We start from the raw sequence: 22,207 nt of genomic DNA, 5'->3' as shown, positions 1-22,207 counted from the left end.
GGTTAAACAATCAAACATGAGTAAATTACTCAATGTAACATCATATATGGACATACAGCAGTGTTTAATAAAATGTTCAATAGCAGTATACTTGACATTTGAAATCACACATATTTCCTCTAATTTTTCTTTTAAATCAACAGACCACTTAAAGTTATTATATATATCTCGTAGGTAATCTTCTACCCACCCACCAAATGGTTTAGAAAATAAATTGGATGCATTATGTATATGATGGCAAGAATCTCCATCAATATCTAACAAATGAGGAGCCTTCTCATTGCGAAGTCTCACCTCTAATCCAGACCTCTCATTATATTGCAAGAATCCATCAAAACAGACATGAGATCCTCAAATGGCAGCTGATTTTTGTCAAAAAGAGACACAATTTTTTGAAATAGTTGTTCAGCAGATGCATTAAAAATATTAACAGATATTAAATGCTTGGCCACTACTTTATTGTGTTCTGTAGAAAACTAGCTGGCTAATATGCACAAAACTCTCATTCGATTACTACTTGTACCTTCATCAACATTTAATGAAAATTTAAACTTTTTAAAATTGTTCACAGTTTCATTGAAAAATGTTTTTGAGAGGCCTAATCTCATTTTATATGAAGCAGTAGTGCAAGCCATTGAGAGCTGTGATAGTGCCTTCTTATCAGATGATATTGCTTTGGCCAAATCAATTATCACATGTGCTACAGTATTAGGCAAATTATTTTCAGCCATAACTCCAAGCAGTTGCCCTCTAAGCTGGAAACTTGATCACAAATTGGAATACTTGGAGCTGCTAATTTTTCTTCTATTTTTTCCTCCTGCATGCTTACTTTTGTTTCTGTCAAAGATGAATATGATGATGGCATCCTGTAATTATCTCTTTTCACTACTTCTCTCCCACAATGTTTTTTGCTTTTGATATGGCTGCTAATAGCAATATATCCCCTTTTTCCATAATATATTAGATCAGAACACAATGCACACCTCACTTTTCCACTGATATCCACATCCCCTTTTTCCAAATTATATTAGATCAGAACACAATGCACACTTAACTTTTCCACTGATATCCACTTTCTGAATGTAACTGCCAATGACCACTTCCATTTCTTCTCTATTCACATGAATTTTTGCAATGTTTTTCAGCCATGCAAATCTGAACTTTTTTTTTTTTTTTTTCTTCATTATCTACACGCCGAGCTTTATGCTCATGATTTGGATATAATATATTCATACTGAAAAACTTACAGCAACAAACAAAAAAGAAATAACATAACGATCTATATGCCAAATTACAGTATGCCACTTTACACACGCCAAAGCTTGCACGTGCTCTGGATAACATCAGTAGGGTATCCGTATGTCCGACAGATGGCGCCAGCACCGATCGCTGAAATTATTGAAGTCAGCTCTCGTTTGACGGTTGCTTGCTTTTCTTTGATTCGATATTCGTATGCATCTAGTTCCGTCTTTCCACATAAGTCCCACCTACTTCGCCTTGATGTGAAACAACGCATTTCGCGATCTCTGACATGATGTAAAGTTTTTTTTTTTACAAAGGAAAGAGGGAGAGAGAGAGCATGTCCTCCGTTTACCCCCCCCAAAGCACATTTTCCAGTCGTGAATTCTCAACGGTTCTGCATCGATCTCAGAAATAGCCCGGGTGATGTTAAAAAAAGCAGAATTTCGCGAAAACGCGGAAAACTTTCATGCCTGAAAAATGCACAATTTACAAACATATAAGAATAAAAAACTGAGCTCACTGAAACAGGTAACAGAGTGGGTATACATTCGGTCTAACAGAAAGCTATGTCCGTTTTATGATAACAATTTTCGACAGGTAAGCATATGCTTATTTGCAGTATGTTCGGCTCTCTATTTTTATTGCTTAACATATACATACTGAAGTAGCAAGTTAACTAAAACATTAGCCATGAGTGTGAAGCGATAGTGTACCCACGGCCAAATGATAAAGTTCATTTATGCCACTGTATTTTATATAAATTTCAACAAGGAAGAAATGCTACAGAAGCATGTAGAAATTTATTGAAAGTGTTTGGTGAAGGTACAGTTTCTGATAAGGCATGCAGAAGATGATTAAAAAAATTTGAAACAGGTGATTTCGAACTTTCTGATAAGCCATGTTTTGGGCGATCATCTTTGATCGGCGACGGTGTCGTTACGACCATGTTGGAGCAAGATCCTTTTGTGATAACATTGGATATCGCAGAAAGGCTTAATTCAGATCAGCAAACCATTTCGAACCATATTCGGAAGATAGGATTGGTGTGGAAATATTTAAGATGGGTGCCACATGAAAAGTCAGAAGAATTTGGATGATCGAGTCATCACATGCACATCTCTGCTTGCTCCGAACAAAATGAAGGCCTTCATGAACCGGATGATAACTGGGAATGAAAAGTGGATCACCCACAGAAACATTGTAAGGGAAAGGGCATATTGTGAACCCAGAAAACCTAGTCCTCCTACCTCTAAACCAAATTTGACCCTGAATAAGGAAAATGTTGTATATATGGTGGGGCATTCGAGGACCAGTACATTATGAGCTTTTAAAACCGAACAAAAAGCTCAACTCTGAGAAGTACTGTCAGCAATCAGACAATTTAAAGACAACAGTCCAAGAAAAGAAGCCGGCGATTTGCAACAGGAAGAACATCGTACTGCATCATGAACATGCCAGGCCAAATGCTGCTTTGGGGACTCGTCAAAAAATTGCAGAACTAGGTTGGGAAATTCTGTCACACCATTATTCCCCAGACTTAGCACCATCTGACTATCACTTGTTTTTGTCCTAACAAAATTTTTTGAAGGGCAAAAAATTCAAAAATGAAGTAGATATCAAACAAGCACCAGCTCAATTTTTCGCATCATAAGTTACATGATTTTTCAAAAATGGGATATACAAATTGCTCTCTCTCTGGCAAGAAGTAATTAATAATAATGGCAATTATATTGTTTTAATAAAGTTTATCGACGGTAAGAAAAATTTGTATTTTGTTTTATTCCAAAAACGGATGGAACTTTCCTGTAGACCGTATGTATACATAGGTAGTTCTCTCTCTCTCTCTCTATATATATATGTCTGATGTGGCCGATTGCAACCAAAATAGGAGGTGCAAAACTATATGTTATAGCAGTTCCATGTAAAAAATTTCAAGGTTCTACGATTAACCGTTTTTAAGTTATAAGAGATACACACATATAAACTTGAAAGTTATGATCACGATTCACGATTATCTTCTATTCACGAGTTGGGACAGCATCAATTTAATCGAGAATATATGAGTAATCAAGAGTTAATATATCCATTTTCACGTAAAGACTCAACTTGAAAATACGAACTTCCAATTGAAACACATAAATATTTAATGAAGAGCCTATGTACAACATTGTTTACATTTTTCAAAACATGAAATTTACATATAATATAAATTTTCCCATTATAGGACCAAGATTAGTTTTATCAAGAATAATTATTATAATTGCTGATTACCACTATGCAGCCAAGAACAGATAATTTCAAGCGTTACACTCAAAACAAACTAAAAGAGTTATTACATTCTTTCTTTGCCACCGATCGCATGATCTAGTCGGCGACAGAAGGTAAATAATAAAAGAAAAATAGACTCCATCGGAGGGAAAAAGAAATAATTTCAACAATAGATGATTACAAAAGTCATGAAAAAAAAAAATCCTTCTGAAACCATTTTGAAAAAGATTCCTTTATTCTGATCGTACATACAGATGTCAGGCAAAAAAATCATCAAAATGGATATTTTCGTTGAAATATAACTGAAATTTTTTTGTGATTAGACTACACTTCCTTTACTTTGTACAAGGAAGTAATAAAAAAGGGGGATAACAGAAAAAAATCTAAGGCAACTAATTTGGGATTCATATACGACTAAACACAGTCTAGAATTTTCAGATTGTAATTTTAAAGAAAGTCCCTAGCAGGTTTTTAATTTCTTCTACCATGATCAAAATTACAAACACTTATATCATTGGGATTCGAATTGTATCCCAGAGAAGGCACAGATAGTTATAACTGTATAGTATCTGTGCAGCTTGGAAGCACTCAATATATACAGCTAGCCAAATCCTCTCTATTGGTTTGCTAATAGGGGAAGAGAGGTGGGAGACACTTGGATAATCACTAGAGCATTCTCCATTAAAACTGGGTCAGCAGTTATACTGTCCCCCACCTATGTAGTGTTTAAAGGCTATGTCGATGACATACACAATCTCGTGCTCTTCACCATGATAAAATTCGTGGACTTGTTCCGGATTAAGTCAGACAGATGAAATAAACCACAATAACAAAAATTTTGAAATAAATAGCATGTAAAAAGTCAATGACATACACAATCTCGTGCTCTTCACCATGATAAAATTCGTGGACTTGTTCCGGATTAAGTCAGACAGATGAAATAAACCACAATAACAAAAATTTTGAAATAAATAGCATGTAAAAAGTCAATGACATACACAATCTCGTGCTCTTCACCATGATAAAATTCGTGGACTTGTTCCGGATTAAGTCAGACAGATGAAATAAACCACAATAACAAAAATTTTGAGATAAATAGCATGTAAAAAGTCAAACTCAATTTACATGGCTAGCACATAAATTTTCAAGATTAAAAAAAAAAATTCTATAAATTTTTGTTAAAAATAAGAAAGTAATTAAACTAACATTTGTGTTAAATATTTGCATAATCGCCTGTAGTAACAGCAACCGCCGGCAATAAAAAGGAGGTGCTTTCCTTAGTGGCACCGCAGTTCATTTTAGTTCGAGCCAGAATAGACCTGCCCGGGGAAGAAGCCAGGGGATGAGAGATTCCGGTTCCCGTCTTGTTGCGGATCCAGTCCTGTTCCGGTTTCCGTCTTGTTGCAGTCCTGTTCCGGTCCTAATCCAGTCCTATTCCAGTTCCAGTCTGGCCGTTTAAGTCCAAAACACGTAGGAGCGGAAGTCTGAATCCAGCGAATGGAGATATATGCCGAAAGGGCTAGATGGATTCTGTCTTTTAAGGGAAAGTGTTCTTCACCGTGCCGGCATAGCTGTTACTTTAAAGCACTTTGAATGTTTTCCGCCCAAGATGTTAAGTTTTCATCAGTGTTGAAGTTCCAGTTAAATAAACCTTTAAGTTTTAGACAAGGTTTTTGTGCTCTTCAGAAAATTTTAGATTCGAAGTCAGATATATCACATAGGATGTTAGCGGAAAAATCAACATTTGGCATCAAGCGACAGGACATTGTTTGCAAGGTAAGCAACTTTTTTATTTTTGAATCATGGAAGCCTTAAAGTTAGCATGAACTCAATATAGAAGACTATTCAGTAAAGCAAGTAATGAATTTGACAATGAAGAAACTAAATTTAATCAGGAAGAAAAATTAAAATAAAAGTTATTGCCGAGAAAGCTAAAGTTTTGTTTGATACTGAAATGAAAATACGAGAATTAATGTTTAAAGAAATTACAGATGAGACTTTACTTATTAAGGAAATAGATGAATCTGAATTATATTTTGATAGGTGGAGACTTATGGAAAGTAAAGTAAAAGATCTTACTTCTGGAACCCCGAATGTAACTTTAATTGATCCATCCTTTGTTCAGAATAAAATGTTACATTATCCGAAGATTAAATTGCCTATCTTTGATGGCAACGTGAAGAAGTGGCTAGGATTTTGGGGGCAATTCCAAAAGATTGATAAAGATCCTACATTAGATAATAATGATAAATTTGCTTATTTAGCACAGGCTATGGAGAAGAATTCTCCCGCAGAGGAAATAGTTAAAAGCTTTCCGCCAACTGGCGATAGTTACAAGATTGCAATAAGCATTGCAAACGCGTTTCAGTAACAAATAATGACTAACGGAGATTTATATTCGTGATTTGCTAACCCTTGTTATTCAAAAACAAGGTACACACTCTTTGCGAAAACTATACGATGAACTCGAATCTAAGAGCCTTGGAGATATTGGGAATAAATAGAGCCAAATATTGCGCGATATTATATCCATTGGTAGAATCAGCATTGCCGAATGAAGTCTTAAAAACGTGGGAGAGACTTAGGTTTTCGCGTAAAGGATCAGAAAGTTTAACCAGCGAAAACGCCGAGTTAAGAGAAAGGGAATCTGACCTTGAGCGTCTTTTATGTTTCTTGCGGGGTGAAGTTGAAAGTGAGGAAAGAATTTCTTTAGCAGCTAAATCTTTCAATGTTTTCGATCGATTGGCTCACGGTAATAAGAAAGGGAATTCGGGTTTAAAGATAAGAGAACCTCACTTAAAACTTACGGCAGCTGAACTGTTTACTTCTTCTAATGAAGCTAGAAAAGGCTGCATATTTTGTTCCAGTATAAATCATGGTTCTGCGGAATGTTTTCAGGCACGTAAGTTATCGTTGTCGGAAAGAGAAGTTTTGGTCCAAAGGACACGCTCTTGTTATCTGTGCCTGAAATCTGGACATTCTGTCAGGAGGTGTAGATTAAAAACAGTTTGTTTTACATTCGGCAAAAGGCATCATATTTTTCTATGTAAGGGTCATTCACAAATGAGTGAGACAAGGGCAATGGAACAGCCTCCAAATCAGGCTGAAACACTCTCCAACATTTCTTCTAGGTCTCCTAAAGTTTTGCTGCAAACAATAAGAGTAATAATTAAAGGAGATAAAAAATCTTGTTCGGCTCAAGCTATAATTGATACTGGTTCTCAAAGGTCATATATTCTGCAAAGCGCAGCTCAAGATATGGGTTACAGGTATATGGTAAAGGAATACCTTAGCCACGCATTATTTGGCGGTACGACGACCAGTTTGTGTGAACATAAAGTTTACAAAATTCATTTATCTAATACGTCTGGCTCTTACAGTTGTAATTTTGATACGTTAAGTCAGCCTGTTATTTGTAATAGTATACCTTCTATTGGACAAGGAATATGGCTTAAAGAGCTTGCTGACTGTGGAATAAGTTTAACAGATCGTTTAGAAGGACCTATAGAAATTTTAATAGGAGCCGATGTTGCAGGACGATTATTAACGGGGAATCGTAAACAAATTTCAAACGGTCTTGTAGCTATTGAGACAAAGTTAGGATGGACGGTTATGGGAAAAACCGGGGAGTTGAATAGTGAAGGTTCAACATTCTTAGTTACTTCAATGTTGAATAAAGCGGCTTGTATTTCTGATTTATGGGCCCTCAACTCGCTTGGTATTACGGATCCATCCGAACAAAAGACTAAATTGGAATTGTATGAGGCTACCAGGCAACATTTTCTTGATACTGTAAAAATAAAAGATGACCGCTTTGTAGTGTCTTTGCCTTGGTTGGAAGGGCACCCTCCCCTGTCAGATAATTTTGAGTTATCGCTTAAAAGGTTGTACGGTACGATTAGGCAACTTGAAATAGATAATCTTCACCAAGAGTATGAAAATATATTCCAAGAATGGCTCAAAGAGGGCATAATAGAGGAAGTACCCGTAAATGAATTGGATTTACCCCATCATTATTTGCCACATAGACATGTTGTTAAGGAACATAATACTACGAAGTTACGGCCAGTATTTGACGCTTCGTCTAAAGCAAAGGGTTCTCCGAGTCTCAACGATTGTCTTGAAAAGGGATTAAACCTTATTGCATTTATTCCTACAATCTTAAATAGATTTCGCCAAGAAAAAATAGGGGGGATTTCTGATATTCGTAAGGCCTTTCTACAAATTGGCCTGAATTCTAGTGACAGAAACTTCCTCCGATTTCTTTGGATAAAGGGTGAAGATGGCTTGAAGCATTTTCGTCATTGTTAAGTCGTATTTGGTGTAACCAGTAGTCCATTTTTACTTGGAGCTGTTATTCAATATCACCCAAATTCAATTTTGGAGAAAAATGATGCAGATGTAAAATATCCTTCCAACATTATTGTTAAATTAATGAATAGTTTCTATGTTGATAACTGTGTAACAAGTATCGGAAGTGAAGATGAATTACAGCGCTTCATGAAAGTATCTTCAGATGTTATGGCAGAACAAAAATTTGAATTGCGGGGTTGGGAATATACCGACTGTAGTTTAGAAACAGAAACTATTGCGAATGTATTAGGTTTGTTATGGGAAAGACAAGGCGATACTCTTCAAATAAATGTTGCTAATTTACAAAATCTTTGTTTCGAGAAAGTTACGAAAAGAAGTATTTTGGCAATAGCCCATAAAGTATTTGATCCCATCGGTATAACATGTCCAGTCCTTATATTACCTAAGATGTTATTACAGCGTACATGGGAAACAAAAGTAAAATGGGACGAAGAAGTTAACACCGAAATTAAAAGTAAATTTTTGAAATGGGTAAAAGACATTTTTCTTTTGAAAAACATTAAAATTCCAAGGTGGATACGATATCAGCCAAAACAGTGTTCAATCCATGTTTTTTGTGACGCCAGTCAAGCAGCATATGCGGCAGTAGTTTTTATTCGTGTAGAAGAACCTGAATCAGTTAAAGTCCAGTTGCTTCAGGCTAGGTCTAGAGTTTCCCCTTGTGGTAAAAATGAAACGACTATTGTAAGATTAGAATTGTTAGCAGCAACTATTGCATCTCGTCTTGCTGCAGACGTTCTAAAAGACTTTAAGGTCAGAAGTACATTTTTCTGGACAGATTCAACTACTGTCCTTGCATGGATAAAAAGGGAAGAACCATGGGAGACATTTGTAGAAAATAGAGTACAGGAAATAAGGCTTTTGACACGTGTGGAGGATTGGAGGCATATACCTGGTCACCTTAACCCTGCAGATCTTCCAAGTAGAGGGTGTTCAGTTCGCCAACTCTCCCGGTCAAAATGGTGGGAGGGTCCGAGCTGGCTTTTAAAATCGCAAGAAAATTGGCCGAGTGCCGAATTTATAACTGATGAAGTGGAAATAGCCAGCGAGGAAAAAAAGGCAGTGGTTTCATCTCTAGTGTCTACTGAAAGGTTTAGCTTGAGTGAGCGATTTTCTAGCTATCGAAAAACAGAGTTGTTGGTTGGATTCAACGATTTTTCTTTAATTGCAGAAATAAGAAAAAAAGGAAAGGTGAACTCACTGTTGATGAAATTGATTTTGCAGAAAAGGTTGTTATTCGCTTGATTCAATCGGAATCGTTTCAAGATATAGAAGACGCACGCTTACGAACTCTTAGTCCATTTTATGATGCGGGAATTGTAAGAATTAAAACTGGTGCGTTTCGAAGAGATGATACATTAGAGTTTAGAACACCTATAATATTACCAGGAGAACATCCATTAGTTAGGAATTTAATTATGGAAGAACATAGAAAGAAAGGACATGCAGGTGTACAATATATACTGAATACCTTAAGGGAAAGGTTTTGGTTGTTATCTGGCAGAACTGTGCGTTCTGTTTTGAGTAAATGCATTACTTGCAAGAGATATTCTGCTGTACCCGTTGACCACATATCAGCCCCACTGCCAATAGAGCGAGTAAATGATTCAGCAGTATTTCAAGTAACGGGTCAAGTAACCTTTGTGGTCCTTTATTGCTGAGAAACAAAGAAAAGGCATGAATTTGTGTTTTTACATGCGCCGTTTATAGAGCGGTCCATTTGGAGTTGCTGACTTCTCTATCTACAGAAGTGTTTCTTCAGGCTTTTCATCGGTTCGTGTCACAAAATGATGTACCCGTGAAGCTGCAGAATGAAAAACAAGATTCGTTGTCTGAACTTAAACTCAACATAGATGATAAATCTGTCAGGCCTGTAACACGATCTGGTAGAACTGTAACTCCGCCAGACAGACTGGCATATTAAGGCTCTTTGGCAATGTTTTACTTTGATGTGAAAGTTCACTTTTTTTTTCCTTAGGTGGAAGGATGTTAAATATTTGCATAATCGCCTGTAGTAACGGCAACCGCCGGCAATAAAAAGGAGGTGCTTTCCTTAGTGGCACCGCAGTTCATTTTAGTTCGAGCCAGAATAGACCTGCCCGGGGAAGAAGCCAGGGGATGAGATGAGAGATTCCGGTTCCCGTCTTGTTGCGGATCCAGTCCTGTTCCGGTTCCCGTCTTGTTGCAGTCCTGTTCCGGTCCTAATCCAGTCCTATTCCAGTTCCAGTCTGGCCGTTTAAGTCCAAAACACGTAGGAGCGGAAGTCTGAATCCAGCGAATGGATATATATGCTGAAAGGGCTAGATGGATTCTGTCTTTTAAGGGAAAGTGTTCTTCACCGTGCCGGCATAGCTGTTACTTTAAAGCACTTTGAATGTTTTCCGCCCAAGATGTTAAGTTTTCATCAGTGTTGAAGTTCCAGTTAAATAAACCTTTAAGTTTTAGACAAGGTTTTTGTGTTCTTCAGATAATTTTAGATTCGAAGTCAGATATATCACATAGGATATTAGCGGAAAAATCAACATTTGAGTCAATTAAAAAAAATCTTCTACACGTATTAATCTTGATTTCTCTGTGTAATTTTAATTTGTAATCTTTTCTTGATGAAAGTTAAACTTTAACTCCTAAATTCAAACCAATCTGTAAAAACACTTTTGGGGATATGACTGAGGTGTGTTCACACAAACTCTAAATTTTATTTATAACTTACAGAAGAAATATAATGACTTAAACATAGAATAAAACAAATAATTACAGATTAGATAACTCAAGATTTAGATTTCATACTCACTCCAGAAGGCACCCTGCCGATATCTTGGTCCGACATATAAATTGTCCAATATCCTGAGGACGTTGGTTGAATTGTAAGCCTACAAAGACCTGAAACACATTCATTTTTAATTTACTAAAAACTAATTTATTAAATACATTTTGATATTTCTAAATTTCCTCCAATATGCCCATAATTTAAGAAAAATCAAGATGACAGAAATGGTGTGCTTAGTTAACCAATTTTGCATGTAGAAATTTTTAAAAGAATTACATTTACTTCTAAAAATAAGATGTTTATTAATTTTCAATAATAACATGTCTTCTCTGTTTCTACTGTACACAGGTAAGCAATCAAATAAATGAAGATTATTTTTTTATGTTTAAATTAAAATACAGTCAAAAGTCGTTAATCCGGACTCGTCGGGACTTCGCCGATTCCGTATTATCGATTTTTCCGGATTATAAATCATCAGTTTAAATCTGGTAAGATGGCATTCAGAAATTATAAAATTAAAAATATGAAACCATAATTTATGAAATAAAGAACAATTATGATGTAAAGGGTATCAAAACTTACAAAAAAAAAAAAGCTTAATATTTATTTGTTTACTTTATTAAACATTTCTTTCGATGTAAGTTGTTTAAGTTGCTTTGTTTTATGTGCTAATACTTTCTCTTTAATTCTATATAAACAGACATAATTTCTTTTTCAGTTTCAAAGTTCTGCTGTTCAAGTCCTGTAATTGCTGTGCCAAGAATACCGACTAACTTGTAAATCGAAATTTTTTCGTTTTCACTAAACTGTCACTTTCTTCATGCCTTTATCAACTTTTTGCAGCAATTCCACTTTTTGTTTGATGGACATCGAAACATACTTTCGCTTTGTAGATCCTTTGGGAGCTCCAGCATCGGAAATTCTATTTGACATAATCGAAAGTTCAAGCTTACTTTTATAAAATTGCTCTAACAGTCTGCAAAAATAATAATCCGGATCCAATTCGAAGATTAAGGAACAACACAATCTGCAACATTAACTGAAATAGATAATTAGATAATTTTAGCTTATACCGTCCGTTATACATTAAACGCGCATGCGTAAACGTGTTATGCGCATGTGCTTATGCACATGCGTCAACGCAACACATGCGCAGAATGTTTGTAGCTTTGGGGTCCGGATTATAGATCGTTCGGGATTATGGGTGTCCGAATTAACGACTTTTGACTGTATTAGCATAAAATGTAGAAAGGTTCCAAAAGGTCTTAAAAGTATTTCTAATATTTTCAGATTATTTCTTTTTAGAAAAATATGAAATGTGTTTATTATTTTAGGGTTCATTGGAATTACGAACTGAAGGTTACTATTGCCAACCACAATTTCATATACTATCTGGCCAAAAGTATCTAGAACTGGATCTGGCAGTGATTTGAATTAATGCATATCAGAAAGCTATAAAAGTGTTGGTAGTGGTTTATCAGATTATATTAATGCATTTGTGAAACAATGTGAAAGTCAAGGGAGCTTGGTGACTTTGAATGTGGAAAATCAGTTTGTAAAATTTCGGACTTCCTACAGAAGCCAAAATCTACTGTGAGTGATGTAATTGTGAAAGGGAAATGTCAAGGCAGTAAAACTACAGAAAAACAAAGTGGCAGTCCAAAAAAAGTTCATGAGCACAGACGTAGAACTCTGAAAAGGGTAGTGAAACAAAATCCCAAGTCCTCATTGGTTGAAATCACTCAGAAGTTACAAAATTCATCAAGTTTTAGTGCTAGCAGAAGGACTATTCGCTGAGAGTTTAAAAAAACCTGAGATTTCATAGTCATCCAGCTGCTTACAAGCCAAACATCACTCCACAAAATGCGAAACATCGATTTTGCAATGGTGAAAAGCTCACCATCATTACACTGTGGACATGTAGAAAATGTCCTTTGGAGTGTTGAAGCTCACGTTACATTCTGACAGTTTCAATAGATGTGTCTGGGTTTGGTGGATGCCCGGTGAATGCTACTTAAGAGAATGCATTGTGCTAACTGTAAAGTGGTGTGTGTGTGTTCATGGTTTTGCCTGGATCCCTTAATTCCTGTAGTTGGAAACATTAATTTTGAGATGTATATGGATGTTCTGGATAATGCTGCTCTACCATGTCTATTGTAACTTTTTGGAGAAGGGCCACTTTTCTTCCAGCAGAATAACTGCTTTATTCACTCACTGAAACTTGCACAGCCATGGTTTGATGAAATGGGTGTTCAAAAACTTGACTAGACTTCACAGAGACCTGATATAAATCCCACAGAGCACATTTGGGATGAATTAGAACTCAGATCACATAGCCAGCCAAATCAACCATCCTCAGTTTAGCTGCGATAGACGCCTGGAAGTTAATCCTACAGCCAACTATCAAAAATTGGTGGAAGTCTTCCCAGACGTGCAGGTTGTCACTGATGCAAAAGGGGGGGGGCAACATCATATTAATATATGTCTCAGAACTTTCCAAGTCTGTACCACTGGGTGTTCGGATATTTATGGCAAATAGTATTACAAAAATAGATATTACAAGTAACTAATTTATATCACCCAGAAAAGAAATTATACAAACAGTAGGAGAGATAAGAATTACAATGAATATGGAATTTGGTTTTAATATCTGTATAAGTTATAAAAACCTACCAGCCTGAATAAGTGGCTGCAAAAACTCTTGCAACCCTGCAGGGACACCACGCACAGCATCACAAGAATATCCATCTTCAGGCAATAAGAAAGGCAACTGTAAATCAGAATCTTCTTCTAATTTCACTTCACGTCCTTCACTCCTTGTTAATTCATCAGCCATATTCTCAGCCACCTAAGAAGAAAAACTTAGAGTGAATCACATTATTTCATTACTCAGATATTATTTGCCCAGACAGGAAAATGGTTAGTGACTATGACTGGCTGTAATGAAGGGCTTGAGTTCAAAACCCGGAGAAGGCATGAATGTAATATTGTCTGTCCATTCAGAGGAGGCAATGGTAGCCCACTTATTAGGTGCCTCCATAATAAAAGGACCACTGCTTCTGGCCATAATAGTGGCCAATACCTATAAACAGCTAGAGTCTGCCAGTGGTAGTGGTGGTGGTGGTGGTGGTGGTGGTGGTGGGAGAGCTATTTGCTTTTCGCGAGCTTAATGTACAAACAGCAAAATATTATTCAACTAGCATTATAATGATTTCAAAAATAAAATTTAATTTTATAAAATTCATTCTTGTCAACATATAAATTCAGCATCTTACAGAATAATTAATACCAATTGAAATCTTTATTATTATTTAAAAATTCTATAAAGTATAATAAGAATAATGTCAGAAGAGGTAAAAAGTTACATCATTAAGCAAGTTAAAAAATATTCAATTAGTTTCCCTGTATTTCAAACAAAATTTAATGTACTACTGAAGAAACTTTCACACTTAACTATAATTTAAAATGTTATTCAGTTAAAAAACATTTATTAAATTAAAAATATTCCTATATCATAAAGATTAATTTTTATCAAGTTTCTTATTGCAAGTTTGTTGTATCAGCGAATAAATTCAAAACATGTCTGCACGGCACATATCATTTTCATGGATTTAAAGATTTTCTTATTTTCATTGTATGCTTTGATTAAAAAAAAAAAAAAAAAAAAAAAAAAATACACATAGAAATCTCTTAGGAGGTTACTTTGTATTAAATTCAACTGCTTAAAATTTTTCTTGAGCATCAGTTCACAAATAAAAGTTTGCATCAAATGCTACTTGAGTATTTAAGTTGGATATGAATAATGTAATACCTTCACAACACTATCAATAAATTCTCGAGGTATCCGAGGTTCATCTTCTGCGGGTTGATATCGTTCTAATAGGGTTCTTAACTGCAATGAATTCAATTTAAAACAAAGTGAACTGATGGAAGCTAAATCTTCAGAAGTACTTTTTGGAGCTTGAAGCAAATGAGCAGCCTGAAAGATATTAAAATATGTTTCTTAAAGCGCAACAAAAAATTAACTTAAAATGTAATATTTAATTATATATGTAAATGTCATTTAAAATAAGTCTATATTACACATTTTGCTCAGTTTTTTACATGAAGATGCACACTCTATTAAAGTTAGTAAATTATGAACTGTTAATTTGTTACTCAAATCTCGAAAATATTTATTCACATATAAGAATATTTTCATAAAATATTACATATTTCAACACATATGCAAATATCAGAATTCATATTTATAATTTATATATAAATTAAGTTCTTCACATAAAATTTTAAACACTGCAGATCATAACTTTTATATCATTACTTTAACATGGTAATAATATACTGAGGTCAAATTCTGCTTACAAGCCTCGATCAGCAATTGCTTTAGCAATATTTACTGAAGAGGTATTCTAACATAAACTATTTTTTGATACTATTTAAGCAATGTCAAGTTGCCGATAGAACTTTCTATTTAATTAACATTAACATTTCAAATTAACATTTCTATTTCTCTGAAGAAATTAACCTTAATTTAATCATGCCATTTATTTTTTTAGAATTGGAAGCAGATTACGCATATATACTAAAAGGCAAAGGATTAAAATGCCATAGCATTAAAAAATAAAGTGACTTGAGATCATAAATAGTTGAAGCTATTTGAAATGGAGAACTTAGGTTTCCATTCAATGTTACCCAGCATTATAAAATTAACACTTGTGAATATTCTAAACGTTTTAAATTAAGAGGAATTTATTACAATTAAAAATTGAAAGAGCAATTTAATTGCACTCTTAGCATAATGTTCAATTTTATGAAAACAGAGAAAATTTTATTTTTCTATATTAAATTTAAGTGAAGAAAAACTGAAACAGAACTGCTGCAAAATAACACGTAAATTTTCACCAATTTCTGCATAACAGACATTCAAAAATCATTTTATAATTAAATACATACACACATATACATATAATCACTGACAAAACAATATCAGCTATGTGCAAGTTTGTCATATAAAAGTTTATATTTGACAATATTCTGGCTAATGCACACAGCATATATATATATATATATATATATTTTTTTTTTTTTACTGACCACAGTTCACCACCACATGATGCTTAGAGTCACATAGTAGTTTTTCCAGACAAAAATTTAGTAAGTAAACTAATAATCATAATAGTCAAAATGTCAAATCTCCAAGAAGTGCACATAACAGATATTAGTTTTACAACAACCTTTTATATATATAATATAAACTTAAAGCATCTAAAGTTACACACACACACATATATATATATATAATTGAAATAGAAATTGTAAAGCTAACTAGTAACGAGACGTAAGACCTATTTGGTCTCAAAAAATTTTTTTGCGCATGAAAAGATATGAAATAATAGTAGGTAGAAACAATGCAGCGATCTTGCTAAAAAGTAACCAGGAGCCGTAGCTCCACGAAATAGTTCAATGCTGTATTACTAAAATATGAACTAAGAAAAATTTTTTAAAAAACTTATCTGGAAAAACGCGAAAAAAAGCGTTAAAATTAATGTTGGAAGACATGCGAATGCACGAAAAAATATCTGACCGTTGTGATATATGAAAAGTTAATACACATAAAAAATAGATTGACGGAATAAAATATATATGAAAAGTTAATACACATAAAAAATAATTGACGGAATAAAATATATATGAAAAGTTAATACACATAAAAAATAGATTGACGGGAAAAAAAAAATACCAAAACATAAAATGCAAAAATTATAATGAAAACATAAATTGCTAAAATACAATAATTACAAAGCGGAAAATGGTAAATTAACCCACTCGTACCCTCTGCCAGGCTTTTCAAGGGAAAAATGACTAAATGTACGAACTAGGCCAAATACCATTACGCGTTTCGCCAAAACAGACCATTGAAGCTCTTGTTTGATGCACAAAAAAAGTTTTTTTATAAAAAATGAATAATCCCGAATAAATCTTTTTTGGACCCCACTGCTCTGTTCCTTTTTCCCGACGCGTCCGCCGAAAAACACATTAGGGTGTTAAGAATGTAATTGCAACTCCGATCAATGTAAAATTAAAATCAAAATAAAATAAATAGCGGTCTGCTATTAGTAAAAAAATTACAACTACGTACGGGCTGGTCCTGCACAGCTTAAAGAAGATAGAACTTTCAAAAAGAGAATGGTGCTGTAGTCAAATTAATATGCAATTAAATTTTCAAGAAAACAAACGCCGTTGGGCCTTATTAGGACAAAAAAAAAAAAAAAAAAAAAAAAAAAAAAAAAAAAAAAAAACACTGACAAAAGAAACGAAAAAACTGACCTGTAAGGTGCTGTTCTTAGCATCGCGAAAAAATCTGAAAAGGGTGCAAATTCCCTCCGTGTCCTACCAAACTTCTCGTCGTGTGACGTAGTTGGGGGAAACAATTAAAATTGAATAGGCCAATGGGCTGAGATTGTAGTTTTGGCGGGAACTTCTGTTCCCCCCTTTTTATTATAGATGGTGTGACAGACATGAAAAGACACGGAAAGAACTCAAAATGGCGTCAGTCAAGTTGTTAGAAGAACAAAACTGCTTCAAATAAGTGAAAATGGCTAATTCAGCTAAAATTACTTACTTTTTGGCCACAAAAGAAAGAGTACACTGGAAAAAAAGTCATTTGTTAATAAAAGTCGTCATTCTTCAAGCTAGAGGGCGGTCAAACTACTATGAAAAATGAAAAGGCCCGATTTGTTAATAATAGTAGAATTTGGCCATCTAAATAATTTAAAACTATTAAAACAATAGTATTAAAGTATAGTGCCAAAATCTTTGGAGGAAAGAAAATGTATTTATGAGAATAATCTGTACATTTATACAATTTTTACATTAGATTATCTGAATCAGCCATCCACTTTATACCGTCCCATTGGGCTTTGAGCCTAAAATTTCATTATCCAAAACAAATTATCTAAAAATTGGTAAGGCTAATGCCAGCTTTTTTTAAGGTATTTTTAATTATTTTATGAGGAATTTGGTTATTTTTCAAAATTGTGATGAAGTAAAGTATTTCTTCTTGTAAGTGTTCTGTAGTATTACATATTCTTTTTATTCTAAGTAGCTGTGAAAAAATAGCGTTAATGATGATTCTTTTGGAAATTTTAGAAGTCCAATTGGTTAACTTTAGTGTAGAAAAAGTGAATTCTCTCCTCTTGTCCTAGACTTTAATAGAATTGTAATCAATAATATTTATCAAGGTATACTACATTATTTTGCATCGTATTTGTATTATTTAGTTTTAAGCAAGTCGGGTAGATATTAGCAGCTTCTATTTTGTTATGGTTGTTAAAGGCTATGTATGATATCATCAATGTAACGATATATGTGTTGGTAAAATTTATGTTCTTTATTTAGTGAACGGACAAAAGATATATATATATATATAGCTAATAGCCTATTTTATACTATTTTAAAAATAACAAACCTGCACAATGCGGCTTAAATGACAATCAGCTGCCAATTCAAGCCCCTGCTTCTCAGCCCATGCTTCTACTCGGGCCAGTCTCCGTTTTAATCGGATACCCCAAACTCTTGTACAAAGATTAGGTCGGGTCTCGCACACAACTTTATTGAAAAGCCACATGTTAATAAAATGGAACAACTGTGAAAACATCTGTATTGTTATAGCTGCATTAACTCGACATCTCCTCAACAAAGCCATCACATTAGCTAGAATAGCTAAAACATCAGCTGAAATAAAAGAAGGAAAAATTATAACATATTTAACAGTAAACTATATTCTGGGTATAAAACTTTTAATGATATTTAGAATTGGGAAATTTCACAAAAGAGAATTCCTAAAGTAATTAACAGAACCCTCCGAACAGATGGCTAAATGAATCCACTATGCATATCTATATCTATACATCACCACCTTCAATGGATACAGTATATACTCATTTTTAGAGCCTTTAAAATGTCTTCATTCTGTCTATTAATGAGGTTTTATACTGTAATTTATTTTTATTTTAATTATTTGTTTTTTAAAAAAATGTCCCATTCCATTAGAAGTACTATTAATAAGTTGAATAAGATGAATATCACTTTTTCATGCCTAAATGTCAAAAAAAATAAAAAAAAAAAAAAAAAAAAAAAAAAAAAAATCAAATTACATTTTTTAGTTTAATAAACATCTATTTAATTTTTTCTTTATAAAATAATACATATAAAGGAAATGAACTATTAAAAATTACTGCAAAGCCTGATAATAAAAAAATAAAAATGCATGTCTATATAATGAAATTTTTTTTTTTTTTTTAAATGAAATGTTGAGTGTATACAGATATAATCTGAACCACAATGCATACCAGTTGTGCCTTCCTCTTCATTAACATCATCCCTGTCTTCTAAAGTAGCTGGCATGGCATTCTGAAGCTCCACCTGCTGGCACGTTATTAAACTGCGATACGCTAATTGCACACTTTCTGCTAGTAGGTCTTGAGCATCTAGAGTATAAGCACTCAGGTGACGATCTTGCTTCAAAAAATGTAGTAACTCTGAAGTGTTAACAAGCCAAAATACTAGAGCTGATGAATCCCGATAAGAATCCTAAAATTGAACATGCCAGAAATGAAATATGATGATGAAATTATTAAAAGTTGTCTACAATTTAAACATGCTTGCAAATATAGTAAAATATTTACATAAAGGCTTAAGCTCAACAAGGATAGAATTAAGGTTATTGAAAAATGTCACAACAGCCTACATTAATATCTAAACTGTTGCAGCTCTTTTATGGTCCCTATTCAATTTCACTTTTAATGCAATTTTTTCTAACAACCACTTTTCTCTTTTAAATTAGGAATAGAATAATTTTCGAAATTTATTAAATTAATACATACTAAAGCTGCTTTTACTTGAAGTGAAGAACTTATGAAGAAAATATTTATAGAATACTGGCTATTACATGCAAGTATATAAATATTAATGTCCTCTGTTTGACACAATAAAATTAATCATCATTTCACAGTTTTAACTTTTAAAAAGTGCATCATTAATATTTCCAGAAAGCAAAAACAGAAAATCAATATAAATGTTTTTAAATAAAAATTTGCGATACTGTAATATATATAGAGAGAGAGAAACATAGAAAAATTTTTACATAAAAATATAAACATTCCACATATTTTCATGCATTATGCCGCCAGAAACTGATCAGTAAATACATAAAGAAATTTAGAACTAATTTTTCACAAAGACCAAAATTTGGAATTCATAATCAATATATATCAAAAAATTCTTTAAATGTAGAATAAGAATTCTAAAATTATTAAAAGAAAAAATAAAATAATCCATCACAAGAAAAATAAAAAAAAAAAAAAAGAGAAAAAGAAAAAAAAGGGAAGAAGAGGAATCTAATCAACTTTGATATAACATCGTCAGGAGGAGGATGCACTGGACTCAATTACAACTCCTCTTTTCTAAGACAAACTTTGCTTTTCTGTGTCCAGAATTAGCTAATGAGCTATTCCAATATATTACTTAATATTAACAGTTCACCCAAAAACTCTGTGAAAAATTAGTTGTAAATTTTTTTCTTTACATTATTTTATTACTTTGCATCTTTAGCCCAAGCATTAGACAATTTATTACTTATTTTTTTATACTTAAGTAAGAAAATACTACCACTCACTCTTATAATAATATCTCACTATTTTGAAATATATTTTTAAACCTGAGGAAACAGCCAATTTCTTACTGAATACTGCCCACCAGCAGACGAGCGGTAAAGTCGCTGAACACTGGTAGTTCGGTCCGAGGTTCGAATTCTTATCAAAGCAGATAATATACTAAATAATCCATCAGTAAATAAATCATTTTATTACTTTGCAGCTTTTTCACACATATTAGGCAATTTTTTTTGCGATTAATTAAAATGTTTACTTATAATTATATACAGTCAAAAGTCTTTAATCCGGACTTGTCGGGACTTCGGCGATTCCGGATTATCGATTTTTCCGGATTATAGATCATCAGTTTAAATCTGGCAAGATAGCATGCAGAAATTATAAAATTAAAAATATGAAACCGTAATTTATAAAATAATGAGCAATTATGATCTAAAGGGTATCAAAATTTACAAAAAAGAAGCTTAATATTTATTTGTTTACTTTATTAAACATTTCTTTCAACGCGCGCATGCGTACCTTACGCATAGCGGAAATTAGAAAATTGCAACCAGAAAACTATTTGATTTGTATTCGTGATATTTATAATGACGAGGAATTTGATTTAAATTATATCAAAGACGGAGTACATCGAGATTAAATACTACATTTAATAAGGAATTATAAGCCGAATAAAATAAAAGCATCTGCTCTGAAGATAACGATAGTGGTGACAGATCAACTTCCAGTTCATTGCGCGCCATGACGTCCCCCCCCCCCACGCAGAGCAGCGTGAAATTGATAAACAAAGGATATACCTTTATCCATTTTTTGTAGCAATTCGTTTTTTTGTTTGATGGACATCGAATCATACTTTCGTTTTCTAGATCCTTTGGGAGCTCCAGCATCGGAAATTCTATTTGACATAATCGAAAGTTCAAGCTTACTTTTATAAAATTGCTCTTACAGTCTGCAAAAAATAATAAGCCGGATCCAATTCGAAGATTAAGGAACAATGCAATCATCAACATTAACTGAAATAGATAATTAGATAATTTTAGCTTATGCCGTCCGACGCGAAAACGTATTCTGCACTTGCGCAGACGCATATGCGCAGTCGTAAATGTCTTGCGCGGATGCGTAAAACGCCTATGAGCATGCGTCAACGCAGCGCATGCGCAGAAAGATTTTAGCTTTGAGGTCCGGATTATAGATCATTACGGATTATGGGTGTCCGAATTAACGACTTTTGACTGTATATACTTATTTTTGTGTGGGTATATATATATACCAATAATTTATAATTAGAAAACTTTTCATATACCATTTATATACATTGCTAGTCATTAAAATTGCAACACAAGGAAGGAATGATCTGACAAACGTCAAAATTGTATGAAAGGAAGAAGCTGGGATATGCATATGATTAGTATTTCAGCACATTTAGACGACGTAGGGAGGAGAAATGACATCTGAAGTACTGCATAAAAGAAAGGTTGTGCAGTGGATTTCTCATTCGAAAAGTGCTTTGAAAGGTTGGACTTTGCTCAGAATATCATGTTAGGCCTCTAATAAGGAGAGGAAATGCTTAACATCAAGTTTCGAAATTCGATAGAGGCAGGATTGCTGCCTATTGAAAGTGTTGATTATCATTCTGTGATATCGCAGGTTACACTGGTTAACATCCAGCCACTGTCATGCAAATATGGAATCAATGGCTTGCTGAAGGACTGAATGGCATGCATGATCTCAAACACCCTCCCATGACTAATGCCAGAGAAGACAGACATATTCTGAGGTCAGCCCTGCGAAACCGTACGACCACATCACAGACCCTTAGTCAGGTAATGGGCATGTTTGCAGCACAACCAGTATCAGCTCATAAGGTGCGCTGATGTTTGCAGCA

General features: G+C 33.8%; 1 protein-coding gene across 5 annotated transcripts in view; it reads right to left on the bottom strand.

The window, feature by feature from the left end:
* The window catches only part of cno (adherens junction formation factor afadin), a 196,498-nt gene that overhangs the window by 47,178 nt on the left and 127,113 nt on the right, over positions 1–22,207 (bottom strand). For all 5 annotated transcript variants that reach the window (XM_085823563.1, XM_085823561.1, XM_085823562.1 and 2 more), the window contains exons 13-17: positions 19,003–19,243; positions 18,120–18,385; positions 14,463–14,630; positions 13,325–13,499; positions 10,676–10,764 (exon numbers count right to left, since the gene is read on the bottom strand). In XM_085823563.1, coding sequence (XP_085679689.1) covers positions 10,676–10,764; positions 13,325–13,499; positions 14,463–14,630; positions 18,120–18,385; positions 19,003–19,243 — 939 coding nt within the window. The remainder of the gene's footprint in view (positions 1–10,675; positions 10,765–13,324; positions 13,500–14,462; positions 14,631–18,119; positions 18,386–19,002; positions 19,244–22,207) is intronic.

The sequence above is a fragment of the Stegodyphus dumicola genome, chromosome 9, assembly GCF_044657685.1.
Source record: "Stegodyphus dumicola isolate Sdum_Otavi_A_Nest chromosome 9, ASM4465768v1".
NCBI lineage: Eukaryota > Metazoa > Arthropoda > Arachnida > Araneae > Eresidae > Stegodyphus > Stegodyphus dumicola.
The sequence above is the reverse complement of the archived record's forward strand: the minus strand, read 5'-3'. Positions and strand labels throughout refer to the sequence as shown.